At 41.5% G+C, this 25,116-nt stretch overlaps 1 protein-coding gene across 7 annotated transcripts in view; it reads left to right on the top strand.

Moving 5' to 3' along the window:
- LOC137173071 (partitioning defective 3 homolog) overlaps positions 1-25,116 on the top strand; it is a 355,263-nt gene that overhangs the window by 148,144 nt on the left and 182,003 nt on the right. For 5 of the 7 annotated variants that reach the window (XM_067577768.1, XM_067577762.1, XM_067577765.1 and 2 more), the window contains exons 4-5: positions 2,839-3,032; positions 6,477-6,614. In XM_067577768.1, the coding sequence (XP_067433869.1) occupies positions 2,839-3,032; positions 6,477-6,614 (332 nt within the window). The remainder of the gene's footprint in view (positions 1-2,838; positions 3,033-6,476; positions 6,615-25,116) is intronic. The other 2 variants (XM_067577763.1, XM_067577766.1) reach the window with 1 other exon arrangement.

Here is a 25,116-nt window from a genome sequence, read left to right on the forward strand (position 1 = left end):
TCCCAACCCCCTTTGAAGAAGCCTGCAGACAACTGCCAAAGTAAATGAAACACATTTGTAGTAGAGAAGTACAGAATATATTGAAAGCTGCTGGTGAGTTTTGTTGGCACGGTCTGTGTCAGCAGAGTGGTTTGGAAAGCTACATTGGAAGTGTAGTTTTACAAGCTACCTGTTAATGCATAAGAACATGAACTGCGGCAAAGATTCCCTCCTGAGAAAAATAATTTTATCAACTCAAGTTACTTAGAAAAAATAGTTTGAAACCCCTGTTGCTAACTCTACTGCTTGGTTGCTGAGAAAGTTCCAAGAAGTTTCTAGATGTAATCATACACTTATTTGCATATGAAGTCTCTCTGCCAGAGTCCCCCTGCTCTTAGTGGAAGGAAGGTGCTGTGCTCCATGAGATATGCTGTAATAACAGATCTTTTTGACTAAAACAAGATATTTGTGGAAATGTATCTACGTTGCCTTCTATCATATTGGTTGGGAGCTTTGAGAGTAGAGTTGGTGGCTGAAGAAATTGCTAAATTTAGCAGCAAAGTTGGCAACAAAGAAAAGGGTTTTTTTTGTAACATCTAACTTTATGGTAAGCCATAGTTTGCATCAACATTACACATCAAAAAGATAAAAACAAGCACCCCCTTTTTTATGCACAAGCCCGAAAATGATAAACATGAAATGATTACTGTTATCAAAGTGTTTTGATCACAGTCATGATGTTGGTCTCTTCTCAAACATCACTTTTGGAGTCTACTATCAGAAAGTCAGATTAGTCTAAGTGATATGAAACCAAACTTACAGAGGCACAAACATAGTAAAAATATGAGCACATTTCTTTCTTCCCAATTTCTTTTAGTTTTACTGCTCTGTTCTGTATAAAAATAAAGAAAATAAGAAACTTGTTTCAGTGACACTGGCACACAGATAGAATTACAAGGCTTTGTGCTTTCAAATGTATCCTTTGTAATGGCTGATAAGGATTCAACTTGTCATTAAGCCATGCCGATCAAGGTCAAAAATATCCCTCCCATCCTCTTTTCTGGCTGTTGCTAAACTACTGTGAAATGTAGTAAAAGTAGTGAATCAAGTCATCAACATTGACCAGAGGACATCAGTTTAAAGTTGTGTGATGCAAACAGCTGCCTTGCTTAAATGTCTGAGGCTACATCAGGACTCAAAACCATCAATCATCTTCCTTATGTGGAGGCACTGTAGGCCCTAAACTATGTAGACTGCAACAAGTCAAGTTTATTTGTATAGCCCTTAATGACAGTCATTTACACACTGAGAAAAATGAAACTTTACAATTTATGTTGAGTGCGAAAAGTACAGGTCAGTGCTATATAGTGCTGACTAGTATCCTGAGACCACAGAGTGATCAGGTAGTAGAATACTAAATGGGAGTGAAAGAAAAACAGATAAAAAGGGATGTGTTATGATATGAGCATATTAGAGCAAGTACAGGTGAAGGACATTAGGGGGGGAGGGGGATGTGAGTGATCAGGGTCAAGAGAGGTGCGTCTTGAAAAGATCAATGTTTGAGAATATTGAAAGCTAGGACATGATTTCTCCTGCGTGTAGTATAAAGACACTGACAAACACATGTTGATCTCACCTTTCTTTTTGGAATTCAGTCTCATAATTAAACTGCTTTCATTCCCAGCTACCCTGCAGGCGGTCGCAAGAATCACTTACAGTAGCATTCAAAACTCCCCAGTCTTGTCACAGTATTAAATACGCATGACTTGCAGCACAGCGTAAGCCGTGATTAAAATGCGTCGCTTCCACCACTAAGACTTGTCTCCTGTGTATCAGATGGAAGCTTAGCACCAGCATATGCTCGCTGCAATGATCTGCCGATGGATGACAGGTGGTTACCCAACTATTTGCATAATTATGGGTGTAACGCGCAGGCTGCTAGAGCGTCATAAACAAATCCATATGGTCTTTTGGGAAAATCCAGATGATTCACACCACAGCTCACAGATATACTTACCGCCTTTCCTGTGTAACAGACATGAGCAGGATTTCTCACTGAATGTTTTAACTGGAGTGCAAAGTGTGAAGCAACTTCATTCCCTTTACTTGTTTTGGCAGCTCCGATCAAATGTGGGAACTTCATACTGAGTTTCAGTTGCAGGTCGGTCATTGTGGCAGTTGTTACAAGGGCCAGAGTTTCCTGTGCAGTCTTCTTGTAGATGTTTAAATATCTGAGGTAATTTTGGTTGTGAGACCCGGTTTCACTCCCAGGAAACTTTCCAGAATCAGCTTCAATCGGTAGCGCAGTGTGTTAGAATGACTCTTATCTTGGGAATCAGATCATGATATATGACCGATTTTGCCGCAACTACGATTGTAATTGTTATTTTAAGAGCGGCCAGGCTGAGCAAAGGATTGGATACAGTTTCACATACATATTTTTTTTCCCTCCGTATTTACATTTTTATAGCTGTGTACGGTTATTTTCCAGCTAAAATTGTGTATACAGTATTCCTTTCACTGTAGCAGGACTCAAGCCAAGCCAAACCTTCCATAGTCGAGTTGTACAGTGTTTCCTTTTGGGCTCAATAGACCTATTATGGAAACAAAAGTACTTATCATCCCCACTCTCCATGTTGCCACTGACATGCAGTACAGTCGACAAGGTACTTTAAGGGTCTTATGGCTACCAGATGGATCAGTGGCCCTAGAAATGTGCCACTGCGTGAAAGTGATCCGCTCAATAAGTTGATAAAGCAGCAAGTGGTTTGATGTTGCTTTAACTCTCTTTTCCTCTCTGTGTCCCCTATTTTTTCCTCATTCCACCTCTATTTTTTTTCCCACCCTTCTTGTATTCAGCAGACATGCCCCTCCATGTCCGTCGCAGCAGTGATCCCTCCCTGGCTGGCCTTGCTCCGGGCGAAGTCCCAGTTGGTCCAGAAGAACCGTCCAGAAAGAACCCAACTCGCTGGTCCACAACTGCTGGCTTCCAAAAGTATAACAACAAACCAAACACAAGCGCCGGCACTGGCACCAGCAGCCTGGAACGAAAGGTAACATATATGTGTGTCAACCGTGACCTTTGATTACCATCAAGAGAAATACCTAATAAATACTACAGCACCCACTGTGGTAGTAAAGGTGAATCTAAAGAGGTGTCAAAATTCAACAGAACAGATTGTCATGATATGTGTTCTTTATTACACCACCGTCAAGTAGTACACGCTGATTCACACAGCATCTTGCCCACAAGTTATTTTCCACAGTGCTGAAGATGTGCTGGAGCTGCATCAATTATAATGTGAGAGATACTGTATGTGCTCTGAAATCTTCCAACCTACAGCAGTCTCTCTGTTCTTAACTTCTTACTGAGCTTTCTTTCCTCATTTTCATTCCTCCTCTCCTCTGCACCCCAAATCAAAGAAATAAGCATTAGATATGAAACCTGTGCTGCCCTGTTTGCAGATATCCAGCAGTGGCATAGACAGTTTTTATCTGACACTAGTTCCCTCTGATAGTGCCTCCTCTTGTCTTCCAAAAAGACGAGCAGAGATTGTTAAACACTTTCCCTTTGTTCCAAATTCACCTTTTCTGAGGCTTTTTAAGCCTCTGATTATAAATCTTTAAAAAAAAAAAAAAAGCGTACATCCTCCCCGCGGCTTCCAAAAGAGAAGAGAAGCCAATTAACTTCTCAAAATGGCTGCCCCCACGTGGTGCTGACAGACCTTTACTTCTCGCTGAGAAAGAGATACATTCCCAATGAAACGGGGAGGTTAAAAAAGGGAGATGATTGAGTGCTCGGAACGTGACACAGCAACCCTCCACGTTTTTAGTGTGTCTGGAAGCGTCGTCTGATAATCCTATTTAAAGACACTTTAGTACAATGTAACAGCACACTCCTCAGCGGAGGGCGGAGAAGAAAGTTCGAGGTGAAATGGTTATTAGACCACTCATTTTGTCAGGAAGGTTTCCTTTCTGGCCCATGTCACACTGAGCAAACATGTGGGAATGTTTGTTAAAGAGAATGAAAAATATAACAGCAGCAGAACAGGAGTGTTAGTAGATAGCAGATGCTCTTACTGATTCTCTCTTCGGCCCTTCTGGTCTACCCTCTGGTGCCTTGTGGCTGCCACTTTTGTGTACATTCTGTGGGATATTAATGTTTGGTTGCTTTGCAGTATGAGATAAGCAGGGTATGGGTTTCAGATTTAACATAAAACAGGATTTACTGATTGTAAACAAATTATTTCACATTATACATATCATAACAATATAAAGTGTGACATTACACACCAGATTACATGTAAAAGGGATTCCTTTTTTGACTGGATTACTCAAAAAGACTGACAATAAAGGCAGTGGCTGATTTAAAGGTGCAGTGTGTAGAATTTAATGGCATCTAGTAGAACAGACTTGGCAGAAATGGAATATAATTTATAAGTTTAATTAGTGTATATTCACCTAAAAATAAGAATTGTTGTGTTTTTGTTACCTTAGAATGAGCCCTTTATATCCACATAGGGAGCAGGTCCTCTTCCACGGAGGCCACCATGCTGCACCATATTTCTACAGTAGCCCAGAACGGACAAACCAAACACTGGCTCTAGAGAGGGCCTTTAATGTTTTTTGCAGCTACCGTAGGTTCTCTAAATCCGTAGGTGCTACTAAATCCTACACACTGGTCCTTTAAGACATCTCATGATGATGTTTGGCCAATATGTGATTGAACAGGCGGGAATAGACGATTCATTTCCACACTGTATAAATTTTGAAACAAGGCTTGACTGAGAGCAATGTTTTGACAGGGCTGTTAGATTTTTACAATAAAAAGGGAGTCTTGTCTCCATAATCCTCAGCATCTCTTTTTCATACATCTAACTGTCATATATTCACAGTCAGTCCAAGATGAAGTCTATTTTTATCCAATCAACAACAGATGTTGAATGGATTAGTCAACACAGACTTTGATATATTTATGTCTTCGTGCATATTTATGCTAAAGGGAACCATACATCAGTGATCAGCACTGACAGAAGGGAGTATGGATGTAAGCCATACACTATAGACTCTTTCCATTGTCTGGGATAATTTCCTTTACACACTACAGCCAGCCATGTTCTGTTCAATTCCCTGTGAGTCTAGTAACGGCTGAGTCAGGTACGGTTCTGCTAAATCTCCACGCTATAAGCCAACAGGAGTCCTCAGTCATCAGCTAGCACTGTAAACTCATCACGTCTCCCAATGACTTTACAATACCTCATACTCTAGTTTCTCCACGCTTAGCAGAGTCAACTAAAGGGATTAAGCAGTGGATATGAGTCTGCTGATTTACTGCTACCTCTCTGGTATCTAGGTTTCTCCACATTTTACGAACTGTTGTGTCGTAAAATTTTGTAGAGAGGTCCTTTGTCACGCCGTGTTGTATGGGGGGGACCGAGGCCACGATGGCTATCAGGGGCCGTCTGAGTAGAGCCCACGTGTCCGGCTTAGTTTTATAGTCATGTCTGCAGTGCTTCCTCGGGCCCCGTCACGGCACATTCAACTCCACTAAAACACACATGGCTTATTATAGCGTGCAGGGGATAGGGATCTCTCTCCTGTTTTTTTTTCTCACTTTTTTTTTTAATTTTTTGTATTGTTTGTTGCTGTTTTGTGACTCACTGAGCATAACTTATATTCTTTTGCCTTTGTTCATCTTTTCGTCTGCCTCTCATCCTCCCGCTCATTCTGCAACAAGCCACTCGGGAATTTATTTCTTTTTTAAACTTTTGTCTGTGTTCTTTGTTGTGTGATGTCTCATTAAAGAGTGCCAAACTTCTGTTTTTGTCTCGCTCTTTAGCTGCCGTTTCGTAACTCATTAAACCTTAAACCATTCTCTCATCTGTCTTGGTGAATCCTTGTCTCCACTGTGATTTTTAATATTAATGTTTCTTTCATTTTTATTCAAATCGCTTCAGCCACCATGACCTTCAATCACCGGGATTTCAAAGCCAAGAGTAGCATGTCTGGAATGTAATATAGTGTGCTTGTGTGTGTGTGTGTTTTTGTGTTCGTGGTCATTGTAATGAGTCTGCTGGTGTTTGACATTACCTTGGCAGATGCATTTTTGAAGGTGCTTTTTGTGTAATGGAGGAGCTCAGCTGTGGCTGTCTTATTATGAGAGGCCTCTTGTTAGCAGCTCAGGTTTAGCTGTGGGGAAGGGTTAAGGGGTGAGGGTGGAGTGGAGTGAGACTTGAATGAACAACACGGTATTGGTGTGTGGCACAAGTCCAAGACATGCTTACTGACTTCCACCACAAAATACCATTCTGCTGCTATACAGTAGATAGAACCAAGCCACAGCATTATCTGTTTAAGGACCAGAAAAATGGAAGATAGATCAGTCTTTCAAATTGATTGTTGGCAAATGACTTAAGATAGCTGATTATTTGTATAGTTGATGACCTTTTTCCTCACTCACCATGTTAATGTCTCCATGTCCTCCTGTTCCTTTGCAGGCTAGAGGAGGCCATGCCTACCGGAGTCTTCCTCGAGATGCGAGTGGCTGGACCACTCAGTTCCAGAGAGAGATGACGCGATCCTCGCTGAGCGCCAACCATCCAATGGTGGACCGTTGGCTCGACCGACAGGAGCAGGTATGGTGGTGGACTTAATGCAATAAAATGTGGTCATTTTTGGGGGGTATGAAGAATTGATATGGCTGCTTGTGTGCAAACATAAGCACTACCAATAAACCCAAGCAATAAACTAAACTGGAAGGGAAGGGTATGACGGATCAGTATCAGTACTGACCTTATTAAGGGGACTGGGCTCAACTTAGTTTTTAGTGTGTCACAGCGATCCTTGGCCTCATGTTACCTTATATAAAAATGATTCCATAATGTCAAGTTAACAGATTTCACATTTTGAGCAGAGAGTGCAGTGTATCAGCTCAGTATTCACTATCAGATTTGGTATTGGGAGATAAAACGCTGGATCAGTGTATCCCTACTGAAAGGTACAGTACAAACTGTATGCTCTGTCTGGCAGGTATTATTAACTGGACATATTTCATACCTACTGGGCAACTCTACTTCCCTAATAAAATGTCCTGTGGATTGACAGTAACATGTAACATATGTCACTTCATTGAGACTTTAATTGATAGTACCATAAGACTATTCATGTCTGTATGAAGTTTCACACCACTGAAATGTGTCATAATGCATCATACCCTGCCACAGAGTACTGACTACAGCGACCCTGCTGCTCACCGGCCAAGCCGACTTGAAACAGAAACGGTGACTGACATCAGACTTCATACCGATGTTCTGTCTAGCGATACTTTCCATAAAGTAATGCTGCACATTGTTAGTCATTGCAGGCTTGTCTCCTCACTTCACACCTCCTCGCTCTGTCGGCACTTTGTGATTGTCTCACTCTACGTCTGGTCCCTCTACTCCTCAGTCTGTCAGAGGAGCAAAAAACACTTCCCTTTAAAAGTTATTAAAAGTGACAGAGGCTCTCTGCGGGGAGAACAGAAATGACCTTGGGAGGATTTCTCCCCGTTTGTCTGTCAGTCTCTTCCGTCACTACCTCAAGCTACCTGCTCTGACCTATGTAGGATGTGTTTGATAGATCTTTTCCTTCATATTAAAGAATAAAAATAGAGTAAAGAGACGGCATGAGGGAATAACCACAGAGTCAAAATAAAAGAGAGCTGATTGAGATTCAAGCTGCCAAAAATGTGGCTGTTGGCTTATTCACAAACAACTTTCCTGGCTTGTATTCCATTCAGCTTGCCAGAATTCTCACCTGAATGTGTGGGCTACTGTGCTGTGTGTTTCTGGGTGGCCTGTCTCCATTTCTCTTTCTAATTTTATTCAAAATCAGCCCGACCATGTTATTTGATTGTTTTGATCGTGTTTATATTAAAACTCTTGATTTTAATTTGCATAAATAGTGATTACAGAACTATCCACAGCAAAAACAAAGTAGCTGAAAGAGGACACAAACAGTGCAGAACATAGATTTGTTGAAAAGTTAAAAAACCTTCCCAAATCCAAGATTAAGGTTTCAGGTTAATACATAAAACGAACATCTTGTAAAGTAGGAGATTATTATTTTAGAGCAGGAGTCATACCAACATCGGTATGTAAACATTTAATAGATACCAGCAGGAGTGCCAAAGTGTGAGTGTAAGCATCCTCATGGCTAATACTTTCATGCTACCTGAGTGTTTGTAATCTGACAGCTGTATGACTGGATGGTTCACAAAATGCAAATCCGCTCATTAGAGGTGACGCAGTGTAGGTTTCAAAGAGGCACCTTGTCGCCCAGTTGTTTCTTTCCGTCACTCACTGTTTCTCAGTCTTGATCGCTGCCTTTCCCCCTCCCACACACCGACGGTTTGATATTTTGTCTCCTTTGTCTTTTTTGATGGGCGGGCAACACAGCAGCATCGAATTGTGAGATAAAAATACACCGTGTGGGTTAATTAAAGAGAATTGTGATCAGTGCTAAAGCGCTGGCGGAGATAATGAGTGTACACACTCACACACACACCAAGGTTTTAGGAAAATCACACCAATTAGCAGTTGTTTGTTTATCAGGGATTATTTATCCGCTGTACTTTATTGTTCTGCTTTATGAGTGAAGATTAAAGCAAAAACAAAGAAAACTAAGAGAGGGCATCACACTCATCTCTGTCTGTTCACCGACACAACTGACAATTTTTTTTCTTTGTATATGAACAGTGTACTGCGTGCGTGTGGGTGTCTGCGCCGCGCTCCACCAGCGTCATTATAAACTTCGTTCCTCCCTGAATCATACTGCACCTTCCTGTTTTTAAGTACTTTAAATATCAAATCTTTTCCCTTGATGGCTGATGTGTGTGAAGCGGTTCTGTTTCCTGCCTGGCACCGTTTGTTATACTCTGAAAGTGCTTTACCTCGCCATTCATATTTGAGCAGGCCTTCCCACCCCCTGCTATAAATTAAGAATGCGAAGCCAGGCCGACTAAAACAGCACATCGACTTCCACGTTCAAAATAGGTTCGGGAGAAGTTGGACGCACGACACCGTTAACTGTACAATCTGTGATTCTGTCGTCATCACAAGAACCCAGAAGTGATCAACTCCAAGCACTTTGCAGGTGCTTAATTGCTCCTCAGACCTTAAACCTATCATGAAAAACAGAAACATTCTATAAATCTGACAACGAGTTTGGCGTATTTTTAAAATGTAGTGATTTGCTATCTGTCTTTTGTGAGCTTACATGCACGTGTTTCACATACACAGTTGTCACAAAGACGTATCGTCCCCTAGTTATATCTGGCAAATGCGCCGGCCCTGTCTTATGTTTATCTAAGCAGTCAATAAATACACTTCAGTGTCAAATGATTACATCTGAGGCTTCGGGAGCATCATCCCCCAAATCCCTCGCCACCCTTCCGCACACGCACACACACACGCTCTGCCAAATGTGGCGTGGAGGAAAGCATGCTCTATCAGCTCATATACGCCAAGGCCTTATGAGTTATTCTTTATATAAACAGCTGACATTAACGCCGGCCTATTATCCCACTGATGAATGCTAATGGGCCTTCCCGCTCAGCATCACACACACACGCACACACACACACACACGCTTACATGCTCACATGCACACACACATTTGGATCTGGCAGAGTGCCTCTCCACTGTATTATTTTGCGGCCCTGATGAGGGACCGGAGACCATTATCATGAGCTGTACCAGAGGCAGGACTGACACCAGCTGTCAATCATAGAGGGATTTAACCCAATCAGAATGCCTCGCAGAGGGACATGGAGACAGAGAAGTTTGAAGAGCATCCATGGTTCAAGTTCAGAGTTTGAGGGTTGTAGAAAAAAGGGATCTTTTGTTATGAATAGTTATTACTCACAGAATATTTTCAAAACAAATCATTATCCTAATCCTCTGAGATGATTTATTGATTTGTTATTTATGGCTTACAGCATACTGCTTTGAAAATGCTGTTTCAAACAGTAATGCCCACAACAAATTAAAAGAGAGGGAGATTTAGAAAGACAAAAAAAACAACAACAACAAACAAACAGAAAAACAAAACGGTTGCATAACAATCCAAAACATGTAGAAGTGGAAGCAGCTCTGATCAGACATCTTTGATCAGGCCTCCAACTGTCAGAGAGCCTCCCTCTCTTTGTTGTCTAAATGAGACACCTTGTCTGGCGAGTTTTAAAGGAAAGCAAAGTGGCGAGGTGCCCGGCTAAATCATCGAGCCAACGCGTTGAAAGGAGAGCGAGATGAGTCCATTCAACTTCAGGTCGGAAGAAGCGTGAGAGGAGCGCACCCTCCTTCCCTTTTATATTCTCACATCAAAGATACTTCACCAGATGAACACAGATTGGCATTTGTGGATTGATTTGTCAACAAAATGTTGTTTTTCTCCCTTACTCATGTCTCACTTCAGACAGAAGACAGTAGCTTTATAGTTTCCTGCTTTCTCATGACTCATAACTTTTGCACGATTAATGGCTGGTGTTCGAGATGGATTCTCATCTTTTTTTTTTTTGCAAATCTCTACAACGGAGTCGGTGAATAAAATGTTATGGTGAACATGGACAAAAATGACAGGAACACCTAGGTCGAAATAAATATTTTTAATATTAATATTTTTCCCTTTTAAATGCAAATCATTGTTGTGCAGTAGTCCGCCTCGTTTTAAAATGCAGGTACATTATAGAAGGAAGTCAGACTACATTGAAAACAAAATATTTATGCAATATGAATGCAATATAAAACAGGCACTTTGTAAAACCCCTGGGCGAGTCAATTCTGCACCAAAGTTAGCATTTAATTCTCTGTGCTGTTGTTGGTGAGTGAACTTATGTCTATTCTCCTGACTAGCCTGTTGGTAAAGCCCACACAGTCTGCAGACCCTGAGGCAAGCTGCAGGCAATGTTAGAGCAGTTGGGCATGTAGAGAAAACACAGAGATAACCCCCAAACTCTGCCTGAATGATACAGTCCTGTCTTTCTTTCTGTCTCTCTCCCTTTCTTTACCTGTTTCTCTGAGTGACTGAGAAACAGGTGAGTTCTCCTCACCATCCTCACCTGTCTTCATCTCTCTCTTCTCTCCAGCTTAATCTGGTAGATGCAATGTGTGTGTCCTGTGTGTGTATGTGTGTGTGTTCAATGAATGTGGTACAATGTTTGATGAAGAGCAGGTCGGAGATTTGTTGTGTGCAGGAGAGCGCGCAGAAAAAAACAGCAACCCACATTCCAGAGCAGTGCAGTCAGTCCCAGTCTGGTGTCCTGTGTCTGCAGGGAGGACCTTGCACTTATCCAAGACTTCCCTCTTAATTCTGCCTGAAACACACACAGCAAGGTCAGCTCTAAAACAGCTGCAAAAGTGGATGAAAGCTCTTGTGTGTTTTTAGTCTGTAGAAGAAAATACTCAAATGTATGCAGAAATGCAAGATGTATTTACCATGTCTCTTCTAATTGCTGCCCAGTGGGCCTGGCCAGTAGGTGCTGCTGTGTATTCAACATTGACTACATGCACACAGCAGTACTAGGAGAAAAGGACACATTTGTTCTCTCATTTCCTTTTTTTTCCTATTAAGTGTTATCTCTCCTTGTAGGCCTCTTTCCATTTCTCTGTTTTCTTTCCTGCTCTTTATTTCTACAAAAAAATGCAAAAAACAATATTGACTTTAACAGTCCATTTGATCTGCAACTCAGTGTGTTTGTTTTTCTTTAAAGGGAACAAAAAAAAAATCTGCCATGGGGTTGAATTAATTTCCAAAGTACTAATGCAAATCAAAATGTTGCACAGTCAAGTGTCATTTCTGTAACACTAACTAATATTAATATTTGTAATACGACTTATCTTATTTATTGTGACTTTCTCTGAAATTATGACTCATTGATTTATGCAGCACTCTTGTTTTCAGGCAATTGGTGGAATTATCTCAACTCAATGGCAGAAATAATCTATGAAAACAAAGATTTTAAGACTGAACCTGACAATAATTGACTTAAGATGTACATTTTCCTAGTAAATTACACGGCAGGGATTTTTTTTTCCTCCTCTTTGTGAATGCTGTGTAAATGGCAGCTCACCAGAGACGCTCCAGGCTGAGGACCTGAGTGAGAACAATGTAGCCCTGAGCCTCACAATGGCCTCTCTTCACTTAATTAGCCATCGCCACTGAACCACTGCCGGCATGCTGCAACCCCTCACAGACCAGAGCAAGTTTATTTAGTGCTTTTTTTTCTCAAGGAAAGCACTGCTTCTCAGTTAGGACTGGTTACCTCCTCTTTCACCTATGAATTGGCAGTTAGCTTTAGCATCGGGGTGGTTAGTGTTTGTTCATAGAACATACATAATGTTGGTGAGCAAAATGAAAGTAAGGATCTTACTTTTTTCCTATTGAAGTGAATGAGAAACTGTAGACACTCAGGAGAGCACCTCAGGTTTATGATTTCAATTTTTGAGGTAAACTGTTAATTTTAAGAAACGGCTCCTTCCTTAATACTTTTATTCACCTGTCAAGAAAAGACAACTTCCCCTTTAATTACTAATCAAATTGTCAGTGTCATTAATTGATTTCCAGTGTTTAGGGATCAAAACTGTGCTTACATTTTGGAATTTAGCAAAATCTGAATTACAACAGAGTCTAAAATAAAGGACTTTGTTTCACAGGTTTTCACCTCAACATGTTTTAGCCACCAGCTGTGTGTAGAATCCTGCACACAGCCTGTAGCAACTACATGCATTACAGATTTAGTGTACTTCTTCCTGTGTGTATGTGTGTGTGTGTGTGTGTGTGTGTGTGTGTGTCTTACCTGTTCCCATCATCTGAACCTCAAACACACATACACAAACACACACACCACCTACACACACACGCGCGCACGCGCACACACTACTGGTATCATCATTTAGTTGATCATTCCGCAGCAGGGAAAATAGATTGTAAATTAGCAATTATGAAAATAATGATATTTAACATCTCATTATTAACTTAACATCTTTGTTAGAGATAAGCGCCAGTGATAATTACTTATGAGCCTTAATGTGGGTTTGTGTGTGTGTACGTGTGTGTGTGTGTGTGTATGTGTGTGTGTGTGTGTGTGTACGCATGATTTATATTGAGACCACGACAGTTAACCATCCACCGGCTTTTTTTGCCCAGAAGCTTTTCTCACTTGGCTCTCTGTGCATATTAACATTCGGAAAGGCTCCCCTCTCACCTTCACACACACACACACACACACACACACACACACACACACACACACACACAACATAGACACACAGGGAGAGACAGAGAATGTGAATGATAGAAATAAATGCTTAACAATTCAGAGCAACTGTCACAACTTTCACAACTTAATCCCAAGCACAAGACAAATATAGTTCCCAAGGACAGAGTGTGAAAAGGCCGTCAGCAGGGGACTGGAAGAGAGTCGGTGTTGCTGGGAATCAACCTCTTTGGAAAGAACAACAAAAAAAGCTGCCACTCTCTGTTGTTCCATGACAAAGTTTCATGCCACGTAGGCCTTTTCTTTCCCCTTTAAACAAGATATTTCTTTTTTTGTTCTTTCTTTTCTTCATTTTCTTGCCTTTCTTACTTTAGTGAGAATGGAAATCATGTCTCCCCTCTTATCTCGTTTGAACAGGAGAAGAAGTGGCAGATTTTTTTTTTGAAGTTGCCAACGCTCCTCTCTATCAACTGTACTATAGCCTGAAAATGTTTAACCTGCCTTGCTCTGCAGGTTTTGTGTGTGTGTGGATGTGTGTGCGACTAGACAGTTCAGATTAGTTTGACTGATTTGGGCGTCAGAGGGCTGATAGCAGTGTTTTTGAAGCTCCCAAGAGCTTTTTGTGCCATCTTTCAAATTTCACTATTATATGAAAAAAAAACTCCTTCTGAGAATTAAAAATGGTTACTTTTTCCTTCATAATTTTATTATTGTCAGAGTGAACATGAAGAAGAACTCTGAAAAATCATGTGAAAAATAAAGTTAAGCAAGACTAGGTCAGAACCTAGTATATGGCTGGACTGTAAATGGTCAATGTGTGAAATTGTGGCCAGTCTGTTACAGGGATAGTCAGTGGTCATGTCTATAATGTGAATTCCTGGATATTAAATGTTCATTTGCAATTTTCTGTAGTGGTCCCAGTAATGTGTGTTATTAAAGTGTAAGTAGTACTATCACATGACATGGTTAAGCTATGTTTGAGTCAAAAAAAATGTATAAATGCAAGAAAAATACTTTCCACTCATATCTTGGGATGTTTGATTTGAAAGAGGCAACTGAAACTCGAAAGAGAACCAATTATAACAATTTTAATTACCAATCTGTTAACTCCCCCTGCTCTTTCATCTGTTTCACTCTGTGGATGTCTCTCGTACATGAACATGAGCAGACATACAAAAATATCCAAGAAGTTTAGTTTGAGAAACATATCTGTGAATTTGAAGGCTTCTTACATACCAAAAGGCTGCTGTGGCTTATAATACTCAGGACAGACAGGATTTTAAATGGCGACAACTATTTTTATCTTTTGTCATGAGAATCACGGGGTAAACAGTAAAAATAATACTTTACATTACAAAGTAATCTACCAGGAATGTGCACTTGCATTAATGTGATTGGCCAATGCAGCGCCTTGCCTGATGACATCACGTTGCCCCAACTCAAATGAATGAGAAGGCTGCATATTTTGCAGATGCTGGTTCAGTCAAAGGAATAACTATAAGTTGCACCCATAATTCATGCCAGGTGCTTGAAATAACCTGGATACAAGAAGTGGATGTCACTTCATAATATTCACTTGTTAATAAAACATTAGCATGGAGGTACTTGTCAGTGTCCTTCCTCTTCGTGCTGAATCTGTCAGTCTTCCTCCACCTCTATTCCTCCAGTCGGGTCATTAGTAGTCACTGAGCTGTGGTTGCTCTTCATCTCTTCCTCTCTCGGTCTCCTTTTTTCTCTAAAAGGTTTGCTCGTCTCCTCGTTTCCTCCCATTTCTGCTCACTGTATTCGTTGTTAATTACTGCTCAGATGTCATTCTCTCTCACACATTCACCCCATCACAGCGAACAGCATTTCAGCAAGTCTGTCTGTGTTTCACTTGTAAACACATCACCGTAAAACTTTTGGACAAGTTTTACTTTATTCCTTTTTTTTTTTTAACTTCAAGGCGCTAAAGACAAGTGGATGCACTAAACTGTGGGTTTTCAGCAACAGGTGTAGTTTCTGTTTACCTCAGTGACGGTCACTGGTCTATCCGTCTGTTGTCCTCTTCCTCCTCCTGCCTCTCTTTTCTGTCCACACCTACAGCATCCCTGCAGTATCAGGGTGGATATCCCTCTCCGCACTGGTGGCTGTGAACGTGTTAATTCTTGATTAGAGTTCACGCATTTGCCTTCTCTGATTTGCTCCGTGGAGTGAGAAATCACTTTCTCAATGAGAATAATTGAACACGGGCAGGGGGGTGCCAGCTCATTACCCACAAATCACAGGGAGCAGGGGCACCTTAGCTGAAGACAATAATGACTTCAGGGAATAAAAACAGGGCCGCCAGCATGGAGCCAAACCAGCGTGGGCAGCACAGAACAAAGCTGGGAGAGGAAGATGCACACTCTTAACACTGTTTCTTAAGGTGAAATCATTTTGCGCTTATCTTCCTGCATTTTCAGTTGAATCAGAGTCAGTTTTCTCAGAGGGGGCAGTGCCTGGGCTTTGGAGAGAAGAAGAGGGAAGTGCTGAGTTTTTTTCTAGGAGGAGCGTGGCCAATATCCACAGCAAGGTTTTGCTGTTTTGAATTGACACATGGGCCAGAAAACACCCAGAAAAACAGAAATCTAGTGGCTAAAGAAAGTATATTCCACAACAGTTAAGGCTAAAAGCTAAGTTCTGTTTATCCCCAACACTGAGGAACAAAATGGTCTTTGATGACTGACAGTGTCTGATTTCCCACAGCGAGAAGTCATTCACTCCTATTTATTTGATTTTTCTCTCCTTTCTCACCCTCTCTACCCCACTTTTCCTTTTTTTTAATCTGTCACACATTTCCACTCTCCGCAGAGTGCCAAATGAGTCCACTCTGACACAATGAGGTCCATTGTCACAATAGGCTTTTCTCACTGTTTTATAGGTCCCATTAGGGGGGCAATGCTTTTAAGTTGCTGAAGGAATGTAATAAGGCCCCGGCCGACAGTAAACATCCACATCTCGGGGCCACAGAGAAACATGAGATGAGGCTGCTTCGCCATCTCGGCCGAACAGACCCGTTTCATTTGCATCGTCCAGAGAACAAAAGCGGTCACAGTTGGATGTGAATGGAGAGGAATGGGGTGGTTTTTATTTCAGAGCCAAGGAGATGGAGAAATAGAAAGCTTCTAAAGAGAGAGGGTGAGGAGGAGAGAGATGGTAGCTGGCCAATCAGTCCATTTCTGTTCCTCCTAGACAGATGTAGCCATGGTAGCCAGCCACTTTGTGCTGCACTACTCAGATGTATTATTTGGATTCATTCAGATATTGCTCTATTCTTGATTGTGAGACATTTTTTTCCAGTTTTATATCAACATTTGATAGAGAAAATGCTATAACAACTTCAATATAGAGGATATATGCAGAAGCATAACAAATAAGTCAACATTGCTGTTATAAAGGCCATGCACCTACACTATGATAAAGATTTTACCTTGCAACAGATATTTTTAATCCTTTACTGAACTAAAATAGCAATGCGACAATGTAAAAATAATACATTACAAGTTAAAGTTATGTATTCAAAATCATAAATAAAAGTAGATAAGTATTGTCAGCTAAATGCACTTAAAGTATCAAAAATATAAGTACTGGCTCTGCAGAAAAATGTTCCTGTGAGTGATGCTGTATTATCAAACAATGCATCATTAGATTCTTAATACTGATGCATCATTGCATAAATTAATATAATAATTAAATAAGAATTTTACTGTTGTAGCAGGTCGAGGTGGAGCTAATTTAAACTACATGATATAAGGTTTGGTAGTTTAGTTCAGTGGTTTGCAATCTATAGGTTAGGCCCCTTTTAAAAGGTCACAAGAGACAGTAAATTGGGGGAGAATGAGATTAATAATGGGGTAGGAAAGAAAAAAAGTTCTGCTATACAAATTTGTCTTTTTTTTTTGGATAATTAAATTTGTTTGGAGAGGTCTGAGTATGGTCCTAACATACCTGCGATATGTCCGATAGCGGTCCATGTTAAGTTCTGTATGTCACTTTGGAAAAGTGATTTCTATAATTAAAATATGATTATTGCTTCAGCAAATAAAGCACAGTAGCATAATGAAGATCTGAGCAGTTATTGGTTTCCACTTAAGTACAATATGAAGATAAAGTTGGTAAAACTTGAAATTTGCTTGATAATTTGCTTGACAGCTGTACCTTCAATCAGAACAACTGTCACCTTTGTTTATCATTAACATAATGCTGTTATTATCTTGCAAGGCAGGTGAAAGTACAAAATAGGAAGCTCTTACACCCCAGATTTCAGCTTTGCACTCACATTCCAGGAATGTCCTGTGATCAGAAACTCAAACTTGAAGACAAGAATGAAGAAAATGTGAATTTCATTAACGAGGAGATTAACAGTTTGGCAGCTAAATCTGTTGCAGCATCCCACCAACACATTAATTGACTTCCCTGGAAGACAAATAATATCACGCTTGACTGCAGTAGCCCACAAAGCCACGATAATGTACAGTAACTTTCACAATGGAAACGTTTCCAGTGATAGATCATCTACAACAAGCAAGTTTCAGAACTTATACTTCACTCAAAAGAATATACACCAGTGGCTCGGTTGTCTTTGACTGTGATACTTTCAAAAATGGTCTGTAGTAATTTAAAGTACATGTATACTTGATGTCTGGATACTGGCCTAAAACTTGGGAGAAAAAAAGCCACACACAAACACAGGTGTAATCCTTTGAATTCGGAATAGCCCAGGTAGCGTTAATGGTGTCATTCTACCACGGAGCACATGTAATGGGCCACGCTTTTCCCTGCAGAGCAGTTTTCCATCGTAATTTTCTTCTCTTTATGCTTTAGGTATACGGGTCATGGGAGCTGTTTGTAGAATAGCACCCCTGCTGAGCTCCATCACAACATACTCTGATATTCCCGCATGCAACCAGAACCACGCTGACAGCCTTTGTCATTTATAAAACTGAATGTTTGAGCCATGTGTCGGCTTGCTTGTTAGGATTTATGTGTATCTGTTGGGCTGGAAAGTCAGACTCCTGCTGATGTTACCTGATGATGCCTATGGGTGTGTGTGTGTATATACAGTGTTTACATGCTACAAATTGACTATCCATGCTCCAATCTGTCCTGTTTGTTGTGACACTGATGATTTCCCCATGCTCTTATCTCATCAGTGATTACAATCGCTTGTTGTATTTAGCGAGTACATTATCTTCAGTTCTAACTTGCACATTCCTTTGATCAACCGATACCTTGACTAATCTTGGTTGCATTCAGAACGACAAAACCCACAAACAAAAATTTTGAAATAATTACATGGATGTTCCAATTTGTTGATGATGCGGTGTAACTTAAACAGCGCCCCCTGCATCTTTTATCCTCCTTTTCTCTCGATAAAAGCACACACCCTTGCCACCCACCCACACCTCACCCCCACCTTACTGGGGCCACTAGATTGCCATGGCTCTGACGGAGTCTTTTGGGACCTCTCTTCATTACTAGCCCCCCCCTTCATTACTAGGCCCCTCATCTCCAAACAGCCCTCTTCATTTAGCCCCGGCTGAGAGCAAGGACTTGGCCAAATGGCTTTCTGTCTCCCCCTTATCCAAGAATTTCAGCTTCCAATTAAAATGAAATGGAAAGAGCCCCCCACCTTGCCCCACACTGCTCCCATGACGCTACAGATGAGCCCTCACACCCCCCCACTTGCTCAAACAAGGCAGCAAACAACGGCTGATCTGTGGAATAGACCGTTCATCCCCTGTTATCACTCGCTGCAATGTCTACCAGAGCTTTACTTTCCACTTAATTATTCATAGTTCAACATCAGTCACCTCATTCCCTCTTCTTCATTTCTTTCTTCTTCATGTTCAGTGTATTCAGGGTGGTAGGTCACAGTGTGTTAAAACATCCTATAGAGGATGAGATGAGATTCATCTGCAAATAGCCGCTTTCCACATTTCCTTTTGCAATGCTTCCATTTTTACTCGCTGATACAACATTTGCATCGCAATAACTGTAACATTAAATAGTTCAGATGACAATTTAGCAAGGAGTGCAAGGAGTGTAGTTTATTGGCAACCACTGTGCTACTCAGTAAGTCAGTTTGATTCTGACTCGCATAATTGCAGGAGCGGCTACTAAAAATAATAATAATAATAAAAAGAAAATGTATTTAATTACAATCCAGATCTGAACCACGGGTACTCTCATTGAAATTCAAACAGACGCTATTATTTCAACGGGGGTAACATTCGCTCACTGACCTTCACAGTTTGAAAGATGGATTAAACGTTCTGAGCAGTGGAAAGCAGACTGTCCTCCCACTTAATAAGCTCAAAATGATGATTAATCTGTGAAAAGCAGCACAGAGCTCCTTTTAATGCACGGGTAAAGACCCAGGATTCAGCTGGGACCGTCCGCTCAGCAGGGCTGTGCACTCAACCCCTAGGATTATCTGTTCAGAATCACCTCCTCTCACCTAAGCCAGGTGTCTGAAAAGTCATAATATCCCTTTTGAACTATTTTCTATGCACCAGAAACTCTAAATCTGCTTTTAATACCCCTTTGAAGTGCTATTCTAATGCAAAACGCTATGCACATTCAAACTCTTTGAAACACTCCTACTGTATTCAAACAACATTATTCACAGAGCTTGTAAGAGTAAGAAGTGCTCTGGACAAAAGCTGGTGACGATAACTCAATTCTCAGTAATTCCTACCCGTTTGAACCTCTGGCTCTCTGGTACAGGAGCGGTCTGCTCCGGTTGCGGCTGTTATTGATGAGATTTGGAAGAAGTCTTGGTCCTCTCCGTCCGCTTTGGGCCTTTGTTATTGACCTGGTGATTGATTTAAGCCCTCATAATTAGCAGGCCTAATTTAATTAAAGTACAATTTAACGATACAGTAGGCAAAGGCAAAGGCAGCTGTGTCATTGATAGATCAGTCCAGGCCTGATATGAAACAGGCGCTGGCGGATGATGTATTCCACACACAGCAGGTCTCCCACTGGCACAGACAGAAGAAGAGACAAAGATTGTGGTTGAGAGACAAAGAGAGAGAATGAGAGGAGTAGAGAGCAAGACAGGCCTTTGTTTTTCCAAATGTCAGCCCACAAACAGTGCTGTCCGTCTCTCATCCCCACCCCTCCACATCTTGCCGCTCTCCGCCCTGATGTGGACAAATGCAGCCTCACATCTCTGATCTAATTTGCTTAACAGCATTAGGAACCTGTCTGTCCCGTCCCTGTAATTTGCTTCAAGTAAATCCACGTCAGAGCCCGAACTTTTATGAGCCAGAGGCTACATCTTTCCAAGACAAAACAAAGGGAGACAGATTTAAAGGCTAGAGACCATTGTTGATTAAAAGAGCTGTTAGGATGAGAGAGTTATATAAACTCGTATAAACTTGACCTATTGGGGATACTATATACCATGCATATCATTGGCAGGGAAGTACTATGTAATTGAGATACACTGATAAATAAAAACACAATGAATGACATGTCTCCACTTGTTTTGTAAAAGCAGAAAACTACTTCGTCTACAGTCATGCTAGCAGATCTATGAGGCACTTTTAGCTAAATGCTAACGTGAGCATGTTAACATGCTCAAAATCACAATGCTAACATACAGATTTTTAGCAGGTATGATGCTTATCATTTTCACCATCTTAGTTTAGTGTGTTTGCATGCTAACATTTTCTAATTAGCACTAAACACAAAGCATAGCTGAGGCTGATGGGAATGTCATTAGTTTTGCAGGTAGATAAAGAAGATTTCAGAAGATAAAGTATTGGACAAATTAAACTTTTGACCTGATAATGGTGCCAGATGGAAAGTCTTGCATTCTTATATCATGCAGCAGGAAATGCTTTGTCATTTCAGATGGACTTCCTCAGTTGCATGAAATTATCTTTCACAGTGAATATTTGTGTATCACTGCTGTCTTTTTAGAGATTTAGCCAGACTTTGAGGTGCCAACTCGGATTCGCCACACTATAAACATTGTACACTTGCACTGACGCATGCATATCTATGAAAAAACAGTCATATACAGCAAGTCCAAACTGTCAGGAAAGGATAAAGGAAACCAAAAAGCATGTTTCTCAACAAATCCCTTCTTGAAAATTTGGAACTGGTTCCAGTTGAGAACAGGTTCTGGATACCCAACCTCACTCCCCACTGTCTTAACCTAGCACGGCAACGCATATTTGACTCCCATTCCTCATTATCCAAAGGAATAGTACATCAAATCTGGAATGCAAGTGCTCTCCTTTGAACAAGGCTGGCGCCCATGGGTGCAGAGTGTGAAAAATGAAAGACAACACATGTCCTCATCTGAGGACAGGCGGCGCTTCAGCTTCTCCCCTTGGCACACAAACACAGGACTATAGTATCGTATCCTCCCTCTCTCTTTTTTTTCTCTCACACACACATACAAAGCAAGAGATGGCAGACACAAGGGTCACACTGCTTTGATTTCCTTCCAGATCGGCTCTTTCCAGTCCAATAGAGAGCTTATCGTTTGCCAAAAGAAAGAAGGCCCAATACTGTAAACTATATTCTGTGTCTGCCCTTACATCGACACAATAAATCCTCAATTGCTGTGTATTGAAATGACCATTAGCTTACATCGCCATGATCCTTAATATCATAACAATATAAAGAAGATAAGAAAGTATGCTGAAACTGGTTTTTGCCTTTCTGCTAAAAACCATTAAGTGCCATTTAGGGAACTTGTGGGTAGGATAAAGGTCATTATGACCCTTTCATCATCCACTAACCAGTTTAACTCTTCGCCCACCCTTTTATAATGTCGCCTTATCCCCAACATAAATGTAAATAAGTGTCTCATAATCTTAGTCATTGTGACATATCGGTTGTTTTAATGGCGGTGGAGTCCAATGGGCTGGTGGAAAATGAAGGGTTAAGGGTGGTGGAGAGGGTGGGGCTGGGTCATTGGGTGCAGCAGTCAAGTCCAATCTAATCACAGAGGCCATTTTGGGGCCTAATTTGGCCCTAATGGCAGTTTCCTCCAAGGGGATGGATATGAGAGATAAAAGACCTTCTGTAACATGAAGAATAACGCATGTATGGTTAAATTCTGACACAGCTTGCCATCCATCACCAGCTGGTGAAGTCTGTTGCTCTATTACACAAGTTGGGATCATCTGTTGTTCAAATTTAGGGGAAAATCTTTGTGTCTATTGTTATAAAACGTATTTTAACTGCTGATTGAAAACAGCAAGATTCTGGTACTGGTAAAAATGGAAGAGTATTGGTAATTACTTTGTGAGGTCAAAGGAACTTTAATAGGACTATTAGGAGTTATTACCGGCGGCTTGTCTTAGTATTTCAATGCCATTGTGCAATGCAGCGGCACTGTGTAGTCCTGTTCGGCCTTTTCTGTTGTACAGTGTTTAGTCGAACTGCATTAACTCTAGGTAATGAGGCTACAATTATGGCTCCTTAACCTTTTGTGAGGGACAGGAAAAGCCTCCACTTCTGCTGCTTTTTTCCCCCCGACTTACACCTCTTCTTACTAAAAACAGATTCTTTTCACATCATGCCATCATTTGTTACCTTTGGCTGGTCTCATGTTTCCATAAGGGGTGTATGTCACCTTGCACAATTAATGTTTCATATTTTTAGCTTGCCAGATCAGAAGGGAAGGCAGTCTTTGTAAATATTTCAACAGCCATTTTGCTAAATTCTCTCGTTAAATTGCTTGTTTCCTTTATTTTTACACACAGCAAACACGCTACATTGTTCATTTCAAGACATTTCTATACCCTGCTCTGGCCTCCATTGTTCTATTCGTCACAGACAGCCCATTGTAAGGGAGCGTGTGACAACATCTGACAGGGAGGCCCGTTCCACACACATGAAGCTGTCACACAGATGTGGACCTCAGCCCTTAAGGAGGGGTGCTGGCCAGAAACACACCATTCACTATGACCTTTGAACCTGTCCTTGTTAAGCCCTTGACGCCAAAGATGGGCTCAGGAGGGAGTCCCCAACCCTTCCCCTCACTTCCCCTAACAGCTACATGTTGTACTTACCCATAGCTAATGGCATGACACACGCACACACACACATGCACACACACATACACACACACCAACATGCTTACAGTAGGTCTCCTTTAGGACAGTGGTTGATGGAGGATGACAGCTCTTCAACACACACCCTTTGCCCCAACCCTCAAGCAGTGGGCTTCAATTTGTGTGTGTGTGTGTGTGTGTGTATGTGTGTAGTTCTCCCTCCTGACCAGACAGCTGCTACCTCCCTCCTCTCGCTTTCTCCTCTCTCCTCTCCTTGGTCCTCTCACCTTTCTAACCTGTCTGCCTATTTGAAGGTAACAAGACTCTGCACTTTGCAGCTCTCCCTCCCTCTCTCTATCTCTCTCTCTCTTTCCTCTCTTTCTTTCTCTCTCTCTCTCTCTCCCTCTCTCTCTCTTACATGATTCTCAATAATCTAATGCTGAAGCTGTCCGATGGCCAAGCCTCTAACCCTTGATTTAGCTTACCTTTATTGTCAAAGAGGCTGGTGGATTTTTGGCCAGAGACCAGGGATTCAAATCCTCCTTGCTGCATGGGAGGGAGGGAGGGAAGTGGAGAGAGAGAGAGAGAGAGGGAGAGAGAGCTAGGAATGAATGGCATGGAGAGTTGAAAAGCCTTGTTGCTTCCCTACTCCACTGGTTACCAAGGGATCAACAGGGTGCTAAAAGCACTCGGGAGGAAGAAATGGAGGGTTTTTAGAGAGGGCGAAAGAAGAGTTTAGAATGATGGAGAGACAAAGAAAGAGAGAGGAAAGAGGGAGAGTGAAGGGGCAGAGAGAGGTGGATGTATATTTAGCCTGTGTCTCTCCTCTGCTGTCACACAGCACTCGGCTTTGCCGCTGACACGAGGACAGACAGTAAGTGGGTTGGCAGTGAATATAAAGGGAGATGGCTTCTTCTTCTGCCCCTGGTCACAAGTAGACACTGACCCCTCTAATACTGACTCAACACTCACTCTGTCATTCTGTTGGGAAGTCAGCAGCTCTGCTTAAGGACTTCCCTGCATGAAATGTCAGTCTTAACAAGTAATTATTCATCATATTCAGTCTTAGAAGTGGTATTTGTTGGGCTGGTTAAAGCACAGATTTCTTGTCCAGAGTCTGGCATAATGAAGAGGCTGTGCCCTTGCTGGTTGGATATCCCTATTTTGAGTCTAATGAACCACAGTGGCCACTTAAGCAGTGCCTCGTGAATCCAGTGTCAAGTGTCAATCATGTGTTTCTGTTTACGGTGAAAATTGACCGGCAGACGAGGCGTGTTGTGCATTTAAATATGAGAATAAAAACACTCCTAGGGGCTGAGGAAATGTGCTCTTAATATTGAGAAACACAAGCACTAACAACTCCACCGTGGTAAGAGGGCATAGATTGCATATAAAGATGGACATAACAAGGCGTGACATCACCTGCTGGTTTGCATCAGAGCCAGTTTGAAGTCCATAGTTGCTGCCTATAGCATATTTTCCGTTTGTCGCCAGTGTAGGGTGTTTCCTTTCACACTCTGGAAACACACCCTGCTAACTTGGACCCAAGCTAACGCTAGCTTACCAGGAACACCGAGTGGTGCAGACTTGTGCCAATATTAGCTAACTAACACAGCAGGTATCGTTATCAAGAAACGTTAAACTTACCGAAAAACTGTGACTCATTGTGAGTCCCGGGGCTGAGGAGCGAACTGTCAATCACAGCTGTCAATCAACACCCACACAGCAGGCATTAAAGCTACTATTTGTCTTTATATCTCATTAACGGAGCAATAATTTCCAAAATGACCACCAGTACACTTATTAGTGGGCCTGAATTTAAAATTTGAGACCATAATGACT

Source organism: Thunnus thynnus, chromosome 21 (genome assembly GCF_963924715.1).
Source record: "Thunnus thynnus chromosome 21, fThuThy2.1, whole genome shotgun sequence".
NCBI classification, from domain to species: Eukaryota; Metazoa; Chordata; class Actinopteri; order Scombriformes; family Scombridae; genus Thunnus; species Thunnus thynnus.